This window comes from Peromyscus californicus, unplaced genomic scaffold, assembly GCF_007827085.1.
Source record: "Peromyscus californicus insignis strain IS unplaced genomic scaffold, ASM782708v3 Scaffold_10__1_contigs__length_136768540, whole genome shotgun sequence".
Taxonomy (NCBI): domain Eukaryota; kingdom Metazoa; phylum Chordata; class Mammalia; order Rodentia; family Cricetidae; genus Peromyscus; species Peromyscus californicus.
Genome location: NW_026294391.1, coordinates 10931884 through 10945776, shown reverse-complemented (window position 1 = coordinate 10945776; position 13893 = coordinate 10931884). Strand labels below are relative to the sequence as shown.

General features: G+C 38.0%; 1 protein-coding gene across 10 annotated transcripts in view; it reads left to right on the top strand.

The window, feature by feature from the left end:
- Sytl5 (synaptotagmin like 5) overlaps nt 1–13516 on the top strand; it is a 271854-nt gene extending 258338 nt beyond the window's left edge. For all 10 annotated transcript variants that reach the window (XM_052742124.1, XM_052742197.1, XM_052741874.1 and 7 more), the window contains 2 exons: nt 1558–1766; nt 3185–13516. In XM_052742124.1, coding sequence (XP_052598084.1) covers nt 1558–1766; nt 3185–3327 — 352 coding nt within the window. In that variant the 3' untranslated portion in view covers nt 3328–13516. The remainder of the gene's footprint in view (nt 1–1557; nt 1767–3184) is intronic.
- Nucleotides 13517–13893: the final 377 nt, after the last annotated feature.

The window sequence follows — 13893 nt, the reverse complement described above, 5'->3', positions numbered from 1 at the left end:
GTAAAAAAAAAATGGTAACTGACTCTTGCAGGTTATACTTTGGCCTCCACATCTATGCCCTGGCATGCCCCCACACATACATACATACAATAAAAAATAAATATTATAAAATTTAAAATGATATTTTCTCTTACACGTAAACAATGACTGAAGGTAATTTATCTAGGGTAGATGTGGAAACGTCCTGATTATCAGGGATGAAGGTGTTTTTCTATATCATTATGGCATCTTCTCCATGGACCAGGGTACCTAGCTATACAGAGTTCAACTGTCCTATGCAAGTCTAAGCTCATAGGATGTCTCCCATAACTTTTTCATAGAGCTACCTGTATTCTATTGACCAGAACCTAGTCCTGTGGCTATATGAGTTGCAAGACAGCTTTATGGTCTTAATTCTGGGAAAATATGTGCCCAAATGTAGAACCAGGGGTTTTTAATGATGGAAATACAAGAATTGAGATAAAAGAAAATGTAATATGCTAATAATAAAAACCAGGAATTTTAAAAGAGAATAAGTATAGAATGGAGATTGGGAGATAATGGCATTCTCTGGTTAATTTATTAATTTTTCCCTGTTTGGTGGCAGTGCTGGGTTCAAACCCAGGCCCTTGCTATGTAAGCACTCTGTCATTGTCCTACTTACTAGTGCTGACCAATAAAGTAAATGAAATGCCACATGACCCAATTATCTTCTTTATCTCTGGGCCATTTACTTGTATTTTTCGTAATTGTTTCATGTACTTATTCCATCTACACACTCATTTTCTTCCCTAAACCATGTTTCCTGAAAGCACAAAGGTGTTCCAGACTTGCAATTTGAACACAATAGAGATGACCTAGGGCACAGGTAGTCTACCAGAGAAGGGCTTCCAGGAAACATCAATGAAAGAGTATAGACCATGAAGCAAAAGACAGAGGGCAGCAGATTAAAAAGATAGGTTAATGGGAAGGTTATCACTGTAGGGTTCAGTTCCACTGGGAAAACAACAAGAACTCCACATAACGTTCCTCAGGAGTATCCCGTGAAGCCCTGTGGAACTCACCAACCTTTTCTAAAACCCACTGATTGAGAATTACCCTTCAAGCATTCAGTCTTCAGTGACTTCTAGGTGCTCTGAACATAAGGGAGAAAACTCACACAGAACCAGATAACCTGGAACACACAGGATTTGAGGGGAGAAGCTGAAAACATGCCAGAAACTATCCACCCTGCCTTCCAATCAGCCTACAGATGACCCAAGAAGACACAAAGTGAAACTCTCAATGGTGGCTACCACCACAGGTCTTTTCTTTCCCAGATGGAGAACCAAATATTTGGAAGGGTTTGGAAAGACAAAATTATATTCAAAAACGGAGAGAGGTCATTTTACTATTGCAGCACTAGTCATCCCTCCAAATAAGATATTATTTAAACTTAGAAGAATCAGGGAGAGAACATCAAGTATGCATACTGCATTCACGCACAGTTACACAGAATTGTAGGAAATCCAAATGACAACTCAAAGACAGCATTTTTTTTTAACTTTCCCACTAATGTGATTGTGTTTCCTTCTACAGCTACCTGCTTCCTGATGATAACAAAGCCACCAAGCACAAAACTGCGGTTGTAAAAAAGAGTGTTAATCCTCAGTGGAATCACACATTCATATTCAGTGGCCTGTATCCTCAGGATATAAAGAACGTTTGCCTAGAACTCACCATCTGGGACAAGGAGGCCTTTTCCAGCAACATCTTTCTAGGAGGTGTCCGGTTAAACTCTGGAAGCGGTAAGGAATTGGGCGAGCTGGAGCTGGCCTACGCCTGGGCATGGGCAAGAGCATAACCGGTACAGGTGTGATGTGTTGTAGACTTTCATGTAGTTTGAGCTCTAACTAACTCCTGAAGTAACACAGATGCCTCATTCTTTTAGATGGAGATCTGATCACTGTTAAAATATAAGTGTTAATGTGGTAGCTTACATTGCTTAAAGTTGAGCAAGTATTTATATTTATCCTTGATCCTTTCATAGAAAAATCTTCAATACATTTATGCAAGTCACTTTCAAGTACTTTCTTGGGTCTTCAGGTTTTGCGCAGGTGAAAATCAAGACAACACAGACTTGTGATAGAAGGCCTCATAAGGTTGCCTTTACTTCATCTTCTTTTAGAACTTCAACTCAAGAATGATCATGTTGAAAGGAAACCACATTTTCTCTACAGACAACATTGTTCATACAAGCAATGTGTCTTAGTTTGCTTTCTTTTGCTATGATAAAGACAATGACAAGGAGCTACTTGGGAAGAAAAGGGTTTATTTCAGCATGTTATTTACAGTCCGTCATGAAGGTGAATCAGGGCAGGAAGTCAAGGCAGGAACATAGAGGCAGAACTGAAGTAGAACCACAGAGAAATACTGCTTACTTGCTTGCTCAGCATGGTTTTTATATAACCCAGGACCACCTGCCCAGGGGTGGCACTGCCCCCAAGCGAGCTGTTTCCTCCCCCATCAATCATCAGTCATGAGACTTCCCCACAGACTTGCCCTCAGGCCAATCAGATGGATGCATTTTCTCAATGACCTGAGTGTGTCATGTTGATAGAAAACTAAACACAGAATGAACATATATAACTCATGTCATAAAATACAGCAATGTGTGAACTAGGTGGGGAGACATGTTACAGTTGTCAAATGCTTTGTCACTAGAAGTACACATGCAGTCACCCCAAATCTCTTTATTCCATATCTTAGGTCAGTCATATACCATGTCAACATTTTGGTTGAGAAAGACCCCATCTATATGAAGCTTTTTTATAGATTAAGGAGAGCAGGGGATACATACGTCAGTAAACTTGAAACTTCCAGGGTCAGAGAAGCAGCTATGTTAGAAATAGAGATCTTCATATCTGAGGCCAGCCTGTGAACTCACATTAACTTAGTTTAGATGAATTGGTTCTCTGCCAAGCTATCAAAGTAGGAAGGAAACAAGACATCAGGTGCCATTCTGATTTCTCTGCACAACCTAAGCAGAAGGAAGTCCTGCAGGCTTCAACACACTGACTCATTTGAACACTTCTCATTAGATATGGGAACTGAGAAGAGGCCCAAAGGGGATTTTTACTTAAAAACTCCCCTCAGGGACTCTTACTTGCCTTCCAGAAGGTTGACCCCCTGTATGAAATGTTGTACCCCCTTTTCCCTTCTTCAGGTTTCAGCCATGGGAAAAGTGTAGACTGGATGGACTCTCGTGGGGAAGAACAACGCCTTTGGCAAAAGATGGTTGACAACCCTGGAACATCTGTAGAGGGAGTTCTCATGCTGCGTTCCAGCATGGCGAAATGTAGGCTCTGAAGGGACCAATTCTGCAAGAACGACATCTCTAGTTGCCTGCTGTTTTCTCTCGGCACAGGACTGGGACCTTGAATTCTGTTTCCCTATCATTTCTCACCTAAGGGTATTAGGACACGAGAGGAGCTATGTCAGTGTTGTGAACATTTAGGATCTTGCTGATTGTCTAAAAACCATATCCTTCTATATGTTCACCTACTCAGGCTTCCCTGAGTAGACGATAGGAAGTGTACCACACCATCTTGCCAACAAGCAAAACTATGTAATGGCTCATAGGCTTTATATCAACAGAAATGACACAAGCTTATTGGAAAATATCATTGAGATTAGGGGTCCTCAAACCTTTCCCAACCAAGTTACTTAAGGTTTCTTCAGTTTGAGAAGAGAAGGGAACACCAAGAAAGCAGATTGCTTGAAGAATAACAAAGAGAGATCCTGGCCACTTTGCTTATCCTGGGACTGCCTGTGATGTAAAGAAGGCATGCTGGGAATGGTTTGGGAGATGGGGTAGAATCCATTTGTAGTGGCAAACATCAGGATGGAGGTGGTAATGTTTTACGATGTCCTGGTGGGGTTCTGGTAACTGCAGAATTCATCCTCTAATTCAGCCTCCTTTTGAAAGTGAAGAGAGCTAAATGATTACACATGATTACACACACACACACACACACACACACACACACACACACGCGCGCACTAAAACAGACACAAACTAGAGTGTGTGTAGAGAAATTGGAATATAAGGTCATCTTGCTGATAAACTAGCAATTATTGAACTATGTTACAAAAATATTTTGTCTAATATTACAAGCCATTATGTAAAAAGAAATAAGAAATAAGGGACAGTCAATTTATATCTTCACATTTTGTTCACTAGAGAGACTAGCTAAGTGAAAAGGGAGCTACTCCAGTGTGTGTCTCTCTCGTGCTGCTATAGGAAAGAGTCAGGAACTCCATGTTCTCTCTTTCATTTTCTCTTTATTCAAGTTCTTATCTGTTTATGCTATTATAATGGCAAGTAACAAACCACACCAAAAGTCAATGACTTAAAATGAAGACCATTTTTTTCATGTCTATGAAGGTTGGCTAGGAAAGCGCGACTTCCTCCTTATAGGCCTGAGGATCCAAATCAGATGCTTATTTCTCATCCTCATTAAACCAAAGCCTGAGTGTGGTGATGGCAGAGGTGTACTTGGATAAGTCACACTGCTCAATCACGTAAGTGTGTATACCTCATTTGTCAAAAGGAAGCCATATTGCTAAGTCCAAAATCAATAAAAAAAAAAAAGGAAATATGCCTTGCCCACAGTGATGCCAGTGACAAGAGTGAGTGTTCAAGAAACGATGGTGAAACAGAGGCCAGTAGTTGAATCCATTATAAGTCCTGTCATTTTGGTGCCTAAGCTACCAAATTTAGAAGCAAAGTCATTTAAATCCAGAAGGGTTGCCAAGCTTGGTTCTTTATTTTATGGGTTCCAACCCTGCCTTCAAGAGAACTGAAATAACTTGTCCAAGGTCATGCAGAGGCTGTGACTGAATCTGGACTTAGCTCCTAGGCAACTTTGACATGACTCTATGTTATCAAGGTGGATAGATGATCACATGTCAAAGAAAAATCATAGTCTGATTATTTAAACATAAACATACATGGTCTATGCCAGATGTGGTAGGTTATACTTGTAATCCCAGCAATTTGGAAGTGGAGGGAGGAGGATCAGAAATTCAAGGTGAGCCTTGGCTACATAGAGAATTTTAATCTATTCTGGGCTATATAGCCAGACCCTATCTCAGTGGCACCCCATGCACCAAAAACATGAATACTCCAGATGTTATGGAATCAGATTCAGTTCCTTATAGCTCATTTCTTCATTTTGATACATGCAAACCCTTTACAATCTAACAAATGAATGTTAGTAGTAGGAGAACTAAAACCATGTTCAGATTCATTCTACTTAGTTGCTACATGTTTTTAGATACGTTTTTGAAAATTGAAAACTCACTTAAGAATGTATCTAATATTCTTCATAGTAAGGGAATACACAAGCGATTTCCAGCATTATTCAAAAATAGGTCATCTATAGAAAACTCAGTCTATCATAGCTCAGTAAATACGGTACTTCTTAAGGATTCACACGCCATTATGCAGAAAAGAAAGCTATATGCTTGGTACTATTTCTCACATTGGAAAAATAAATCATCTTCAAACATGATTGGATTCAGTGACATTTTAGGGGATGTGAGAAGGTGGTGATGGTGAAGCCAGTCTCTGGAGTAGATACAACAAACTAGATTTATTCACTAAGAAAATGTGGTTAAATAATTCTTAAATTTACATCTTAAACCCAAGAAGAGCATGAACCTTTGTGTTCAGATCAAATTCAAAGCAGTTCTCTGTACAATTGTTTCATGAAATCCAGCATCTTACTGGGTATCTCTTTAATACAAACCCCAGATACACTAAATAGATCAGAAACCACAGGAAATATGGGTAAGTCATCTATGTTTAATGCTTCTCCCAGCAATCTTCTCTTTTTAACAGCAAGCACTTTGGAATTCAAAATGAGATATATATATATATCTTACTCAGCTATCCACTTTCATGCATCCTCCCTACAGAAGTAGATATGTATATGAAAAATGAGCACCTATAGGTGCTTGGGTTTCTGAAAGATATCAGAACAATACAAAACCCACCAACAGAAGTCTGAAAATCACACACTCCGGATTTTTTCTGTTTCTAGTTACGAGTTACTTCTCCTCTTGTGCCTCTGATAGTTCTCAGCATAACTGTTACCATTTGGATTCTTCGGTGCTCTCTTTCTCCTCACTTCTAACCTACTTTCATGGTAACATACTTATGATGTAAAATTTGCTTATCCAATGCAGACCTTTCTTCTCAGCCCTAGACAAGATCCATCAAACCACTTTAGTTATTCCTGTCACAGCCAAGTAAACAGAGCTAAGAAATCATAGGGGGAAACACGTAGGTCACAAATACCTGTTTCATAGGATGCCTTGCAAGCCCTAGGCAACCAAATGACGAACTATGACTTTAAGACAAAATTTACTTAACAGTTGCCACTGATCACCAATCTAAGCTTGCCAGCTCCCAGAAAGACGTTACCAGTCATATGAACTTGCTTCCAAAACAATCTGTGTTATTTCTTCTCTCTTCAATAAAAGTATAATCTTTTCCCTTATTCTCTCGATATACCAGATACTGCCCTGTGTGTGTGTGTGTGTGTGTGTGTGTGTGTGTGTGTGTGTGTGTGTGTGTGTGTGTGTTATGGTGTCTGTGTATATAGTACAATTCTATATTTCTATTCACTCTCAAATAAAACTCCCTTTCTTGAAGATTGATTTCTATAACTGTATTATATGATGACAACCTAGATCTAACCACCAGTATGACATCTCAGGATAGCTTCTTTGAAAATATGTTCAAACTAAATACTCTGCTATCCTTCTTGTTCTCATCTTCTTGCTCTAGCCTATCCCATCTCAGTACTTAGGGGCACCCATCCTCTAACCCATGACAGTAACCAGGCATCGTGGAATGATTTTTATTTCTTGCTTCTCCTTTGCCCAGAATCAGTCAGGGAATCATATTGAGTCTACTTCTTAACTTTCCTCATCCCTGTGACAGCACTCAAGTCCGAACTAATGTCACTGCTTTCTATGACTCCTTCAGTAGTCTCCCAGCTTTAATCCTTTTGAATTGTTTATTTTTATTTATTGTGTGTATTTATGATGTGTATGTTGCATACACATGTGGAGTCCTCTCGTTACCCCTTCACATAGATGCTGGGGACTGAACCTGGGTAATTAGTGTCATGCTGCAAGTATGTTCAGCTGCAATGTCTCTCTGGCTGTTTTCTTTACAGTTATTCCAGCCTCCACACTAGAAACAGAATGATTGATTCATCTCAAAATTGTATTTTCAATGTCCAACTATACAGAAAAGTCAAAAGAACTGCTCTTGACCTAATGACCTAAATTTACCATCTAGCATTAGCACATGACTGTACTTGTCTGTGATTGTAGAGAGGATAGCTGTCCATCTCTGGAGTGATCTATGTAACTTCCCATGGGCTTTCAATTGACCTGAACATCAAGTTTAAATTACTGTAGATGGTCCAGCATAAGAAGGCTGCTGCCCTTTCTCTAGCGTATCCCAAGCTGTGTCTCCCCTCTCTGCTTCCTCTCTTTCTCTTTAACCACCTTGTGTGCTTTCTTGTCCACATTAACCCCATCCCCATAAGTCATCCAGGTCTTCAATGCTATGAATGCTAATTCCTCAGGAAAGCCTTCTACATCCTGTGCTGAACTAGGCCACAGAAGCCTGCCTTCATTTCCCGTTCACTGCACCAATCACAATTACATTCAATTATTCATGTAATGAAACTTTTGGTGCCTAAGTGAGCTGTCTCTCCACTATGTAAGGTTCATAAGGGCAGAAGCAATGCATTTTCACAGCCGTATCCCCAGTGCTTGACTGAGAATAGGTAATCAAAACTGTATGTGAAATAAGTCAAAAGAATACAAAAATAACATCACAGAGCGTTACATCAGTAAGCATTTTTAAAAGCCACCATTTCAAAGTGAGAGGGGAAGGAGGAGATAGAGCAAGGGTGGATATGGAATTGCATGTCTTAACTAGGGAGTTGGGTCATTGACGGAATGAAATGGGGACTACTGAGAGAAATGAGCTGAAGACTGACAAAGCATCACGTGTTTGAACAGTATCCCTCTGACTGCTGTATCCAGTACATGTTGATGAGACATCAACTTGCAACACTCAGGTTATTTTCAACTACAAGTAACAAAATAACAAACTAAAGGTTACGCCATCCTTAAGCCTATAAGGAGGGCTTAGTCTAGTTTGCACAGCTGTGGTTTGCAGGCTAGCTATCCCCTGGATTAAGACTAGTGATTCTTCATCACTGCTGTAGTCACAACGCTGATGATTATTAGGGTATCTGAATGAAAACTGAAGAAGGGAGAGAATGTTGGCAAACTAAAAGTAATTGACAGAGAGATATTACTTAAGTTGGACAATAGTGTCAATGCTTTCTAGGAAATCTGTGGACACTACAGATAAAATTTAAGTTTTCATATATGTTATTCTTTATTGTTAGTCAATGCATTCAATAAATTATTTCATGCACATTAAAAAAAATCACTATTTCCAACTCCCAACTAAAAATAAGGGAAAACTGGAGCCCACACTGATAAAAAAAATTCTGAAGGTGCTTGCAAATTGGTCTTTTAAAAATACTCTTTCTAAGTTAGTAATAATGTATTATTTAAAAACAACTAAAGGACAAGTTTTAATGTTCTCAGGACAAATGATAAATAATTAATGTGATAGATATGCCAAACAGACTGATTTGATAATTAATTTGTATATATATATATATATATATAAAAACACCATACCATATCCTTCTAAATGTATATAATATTTGTTAATTGAAACAGAAATCAACCTTCTGTAATACTATAGTAATAGCCCTAGACAGGTGATAAGCTTTTCAGGAGAATAGAAGACAACCTTGCCTGGAATATTTCACTCCTTATTTAGAGATTCCAGTGTTCAATTTTTCCATGAATAAACCAAAAATGTTGTGAGGAGACAGATAATCTTAAAAGCCCGATTTTATCTTTAAAGGCATAAATAGCACTTGCAACATATGAACATAATAATCTCTTATTTCACTCATTTTGTTATCACTGTACTTACTAATGAGATGTAGATTTCCTAGGGCACAAAAACAAGGAAAGTTTGGAACATCCTATGCCTCCTTTTCTTTAAAAGGTCATTAATATACGACTAATGACAAGTACATACTTAAGTAGATAACAAATGAATTGCACTCACCTGATTCACAGTAATGGGAGTCATGCAATCCTCTGATACTCCAAAGTTTATATTTGGCTGGAAAGAAGAAAGCCATGGAAGAAATAATGACAAGCCCTACTTGTAGGAATAAAGGTATTAGAAATATCAAGTCCAAGAATCCTCTGAAACTGGAGCATTTTAAGTTGTGATCAGTGTTGTTTTTTTTCCATACAATATGTCTCACATTGATCTGAACACTGTCGCTAGAAATTAACAGGACCTTTCCTTCAACAATAGTGCCATTTATGACCTTTGAACTAAGACAAGAAACAGCATGTACAAATATATACTGGAAAATCAGGAATATTGTGACATATTAAGAATTAGGAAAGATTATCTGAAGCATTATTCCATTTTAAAACGAGTTACAATTTGAGAAATGCTGTATTTAAAAGATAAACTCTGCCTCCTAAATATCCCATAACCTTCCCAAATAGCACCACCAACTGAGTACCAAGTGTTCAAACTCATAAGCCTGTGGGGTCATGTCATGTTCAAACACAGCACAATGCAACCAGGATGAAGTGAAAAAAACTTAACCCTGGTCTCAGAGGACCTAAGTTCAAATCTTGACTACTTACCAATCAATCATCGGAAGTCAGTTAATTATCCCAAATAGCCCTTGGTCTGTTTGACTGTCAAATGGAAAATAGTCTCCTTTAGAATAGCTAAGATATTGAGCCAATGACGTGGCTCAGGAAATAGAAGCATGATGGCATGAGTTCCATCTCCAAAACCCATGGGAGAAAGAAAGCAGTGACTCCCAAGGGTTATCCTCTGGCCTTCACATGCATACTATGAAACATACATGTATGCAGATATGAATAAATTTTTGAAAAATGAAGATACCTAATGAATTAATGTACATAAAATATGGCTTGCAAAATGTAAACTACTGTAGAAAAATGAATAACTTTAACACTTTGTGATTTATAATCTCTTTAACTCTTCGTATTAGATGCTGGGTTGGATCTTAAGCATTCTATATACAATAAAGTGCCCCCCAGTGTACAAAAAATATTTGAAAAGATACCTATTATGAGACATACTATAGTTTGAATATTATATGTCCCCCCAAAGGCCATGTGTTAAAGGATTAACCACTATTGGGAGGTAAAATAAAGTTGAAACAGTGGATCACATGTGACGTCTTCAAGTTATAAGTGGTTACTAGGATCCTGGCCCCTTCCCACCCCCAATCCAAGCCATAAAATAAATAGTTTTATCATACTTTCTTGCCAAGATTTTTCTGGCCCACCACCAGAGAACTAAAAGCAATGAGGTCAACAAACCATGGGTTAAAACCTCCAAATCCTGTCTATCTCAAGTATTTATTACAGTAAATGGAATGCTAACAAATGCGACAATTTACTTTAGGCCAGAATTTCATGTTTCAACTGATTTGTTAATGAATGTTACAGAATATATTTAATTTACTGAAGATAAAAACTATAGCCCAGTTTTGTTTATGTGATAAAATTGAGAACCTGCTAGCAATCCAACAACCCAACTTTCCTATCTTTACTACCCTTTCCTCAGATCTTCTCCCAGAGTAAAAGCCATCTTTTTCTATGGCCTTCCTTATTCTCCATGACATATTGATGAAACCTGCCTTTCTCACAAGAATATTTTTCAAGATAACGCTTTTAATCTACAGAAACAAAATTACCATTCTGTTAAACACACACCCCATAAAAAACACAAACTAATATGTCACCATGAGTAAGCCATAATATTTCAAATATGATCAGTTGTGCTTTATTTACTTCACTAGAATTCATCAACCTATTCTGGAGAAGGATCCTTAGAAAAGTGAAATTGAGTTCGTATTTAGTATAGCCTGTAAGTAACAAAATGTTCATACTTTTATCAAACATTTTAACACAAGAAGAAAGTTATCTGTGTTTTCCCTTTTCTTTAAATGAGGCTGAATTGATGCACACAATTGAAGCAAAGTTGAAGTCATTAGAATCTGGCAGGAGGTCAGAGAGCTATCTATGTGTTATCTGTTGTTAAATATACTAATGCCAATAAAGGGAATCAGATTATACTTGCCACATAATTTTATACTTACCCAGATTCTATTTGGACATCAGAAAGTTCAATCTTGTTTGTGAAAATGCATAGGAATTGATGAAGCACAACCGTAAGACTTTGTTTTCATTCGTTCTCTTTTAGAAACAAGTAAGAATGGAAGCCACTCCATCACAAGCAGTCATGTCAATCACTCAGAGCTATTTTAAAAGAGAGATTATTGATTTCCAGCTGACATAGAGAAAGGGACGTCTAGACTTTTTCTCACTCTTTCTGGTGCTCCTTGGGTTGATGGAGTACACACAGAGGTTTAGGAGATCCTTTCACTGCTTTTTTGCACATAGGTTTCTGGAAATACCATTCCTCAATTTAAACTCTTTCCTGGCACCTCAGGACCCAGGTTAACATTATTTACTTGCAAAACATATGAATTATCAGAGCCATGTGAAGACACAAGGTACCCTGGTAGCTTCCTAAGGTCCCAAGAGGCATTGAGCATCACTGCAAATATAACGAAGTAGGGAACTGCTCTCAGGAAGAATATGATATTAACAGGAAAAAAAAAAACCATAGTAGCTGCTTGAGTGTATAGGTGAGGTAGAGATCCTGTCCCTGAAGAGCAATTCATGAGTAGTAGATTGCTTTCTATGGACAGTTTTAGGACGATGGTGTTGTTTTGCTGAATATGATATACCAGTTTGGGCCAGACATAAATTGCTAAGAACAAAAGGGAAAGAGGAGCTTGCCTTCCCTGAGGGCTTCCTTTGTATCTCTTCCATCAGTAAAGTGTGCCTCAATGTAAAGTCGTACAAATATTTAAGGAGGTTATTAAAGCCATAAAGTGGTGGGGCACAGTTGTAACCCTATCTACTCAGGATGGTAAGGCAGGAGGATCATAAGTTTGGGGCCAGCCTTGGTAACTTATGAGGGCCTTGTCTCAAAAAAAAAATTTAAGACGTGAGCTGGAGCTCAATGTTAGAGCCCTTGCCTCACATGTGTGAGACCCCGGGTTCAGTCGTCAGCATCAAAAGTAAATTCAATTCAATTGATCTGAGAAATGCATCACCTCATCAGCTCAGGTACTGGCCCAGCTCTGTGACTGCACTGAGTGTCCCATTTCCAGAGTAAGCATTGTACTGATGAGCATGGGTTTAGTGGATTGCAGAAGAAAGGCACATTTTCAATGTCTCATGAACATCTATGAATCACTGGGCCACAGAGTTAGACCTAGTCTTCAGGAAAAATAAAAGGGGCAATTTTCCCAATTCTGTTATAGACTGAATCATCCATACACATGTTCATTCACTTGCCAAGGTACTCACCTAAACTTTTTTTTCTGGTAGGAAGTTGACCTATTTTGCCTGCTTATAGTTAACAGATTTTATTTCTTAGGGAAAATTTGGGTTTACGGAAAAACTGTGCAGAAGTTACAGGGCGATTTAATATACTGTCCATCTCTACCGTTTCTCTAGTTATCTCTTTTGTATCAGTGTGGCACATTTATTAGAATTGATGAGACAATATTTGGACTTTTTTTTTTGGTTTTTCGAGACAGGGTTTCTTTGTGTAGTCTTGGCTGTCCTGGAACTCACTCTGTAGACCAGGCTGGCCTCGAACTCACAGAGATCTGCCTGGCTCTGCCTCCCGAGTGCTGGGATTAAAGGCATGTGCCACCACTGCCCGACTTTGGACATTATTTTTAACTTAAGGTAATACTTTATAATAAGGTCCATGCTTTGTATTTTAGAGTACTGCTTGCCTTGATAAATGCATAAACCATAAAGATTCCTTATAGACTTGTTTCTTTTGCTTAGCAATATGCATTTAAGGTTCTTTCATGTCTTTTTGTGATGTGATACTTCAATATTTTCTGTGGTAAGTGCAATTCACATGATACCAATGCTCTTCACAAAATTTTAAGTGCAATGCATATACATTTATATATATATGTAAGTTTGCTTTTATGTATAAACTATTCAAAGTATAGAACATTGAGAAATCAAATGTTTTAATCTCAGGAGATGATAGGAAGTCTGCATTCATTTGGCTATTTTGTAATTGTTGGCTACAAAGTTCCTCTTTGCTTACCTTAACATGTTTAGCACAAAATTAGTAATAATAATATTTAAATGTTTAATATGTTTATTTCTAAGCTTCTAAATGGGGTTTTATGCTAGACTAATGATGTATGCCATCTTGGAAATTAGGCAAATGGTAATGTATTGTTCATTAAATTCACTTTCCTATTATCACTAACATTTTGTCTTCTGAGTCATTCTGAGCTCTGGAAGATGGATTGTGTGTCCTTGAAGATTAATTATGTGCCATCTAGTCTTACTGTTTTACATTTATTTGTCTCTGAAGACATGAGCATTTGCTGAACTGACATGGGTAAGCTCAACCTGTGATTCTGTATATAAAAATAATCAAAATCTTAACAAAAATCAGAGAGGTAATGTAGCCCTAAGGTAGTGTAGCCCTAAAGTAGAGGTGTGCTATTTTCCCTATTGTGTGAATGTACCACATACTTAGACTCAAAAGAACACCTTACGTACCTCTGGCCCAGGAACTCATTTTACAGTGAAGAATGTGCACCTTGGACTCATGTTATGAAATTTACTAGTCTTACCACA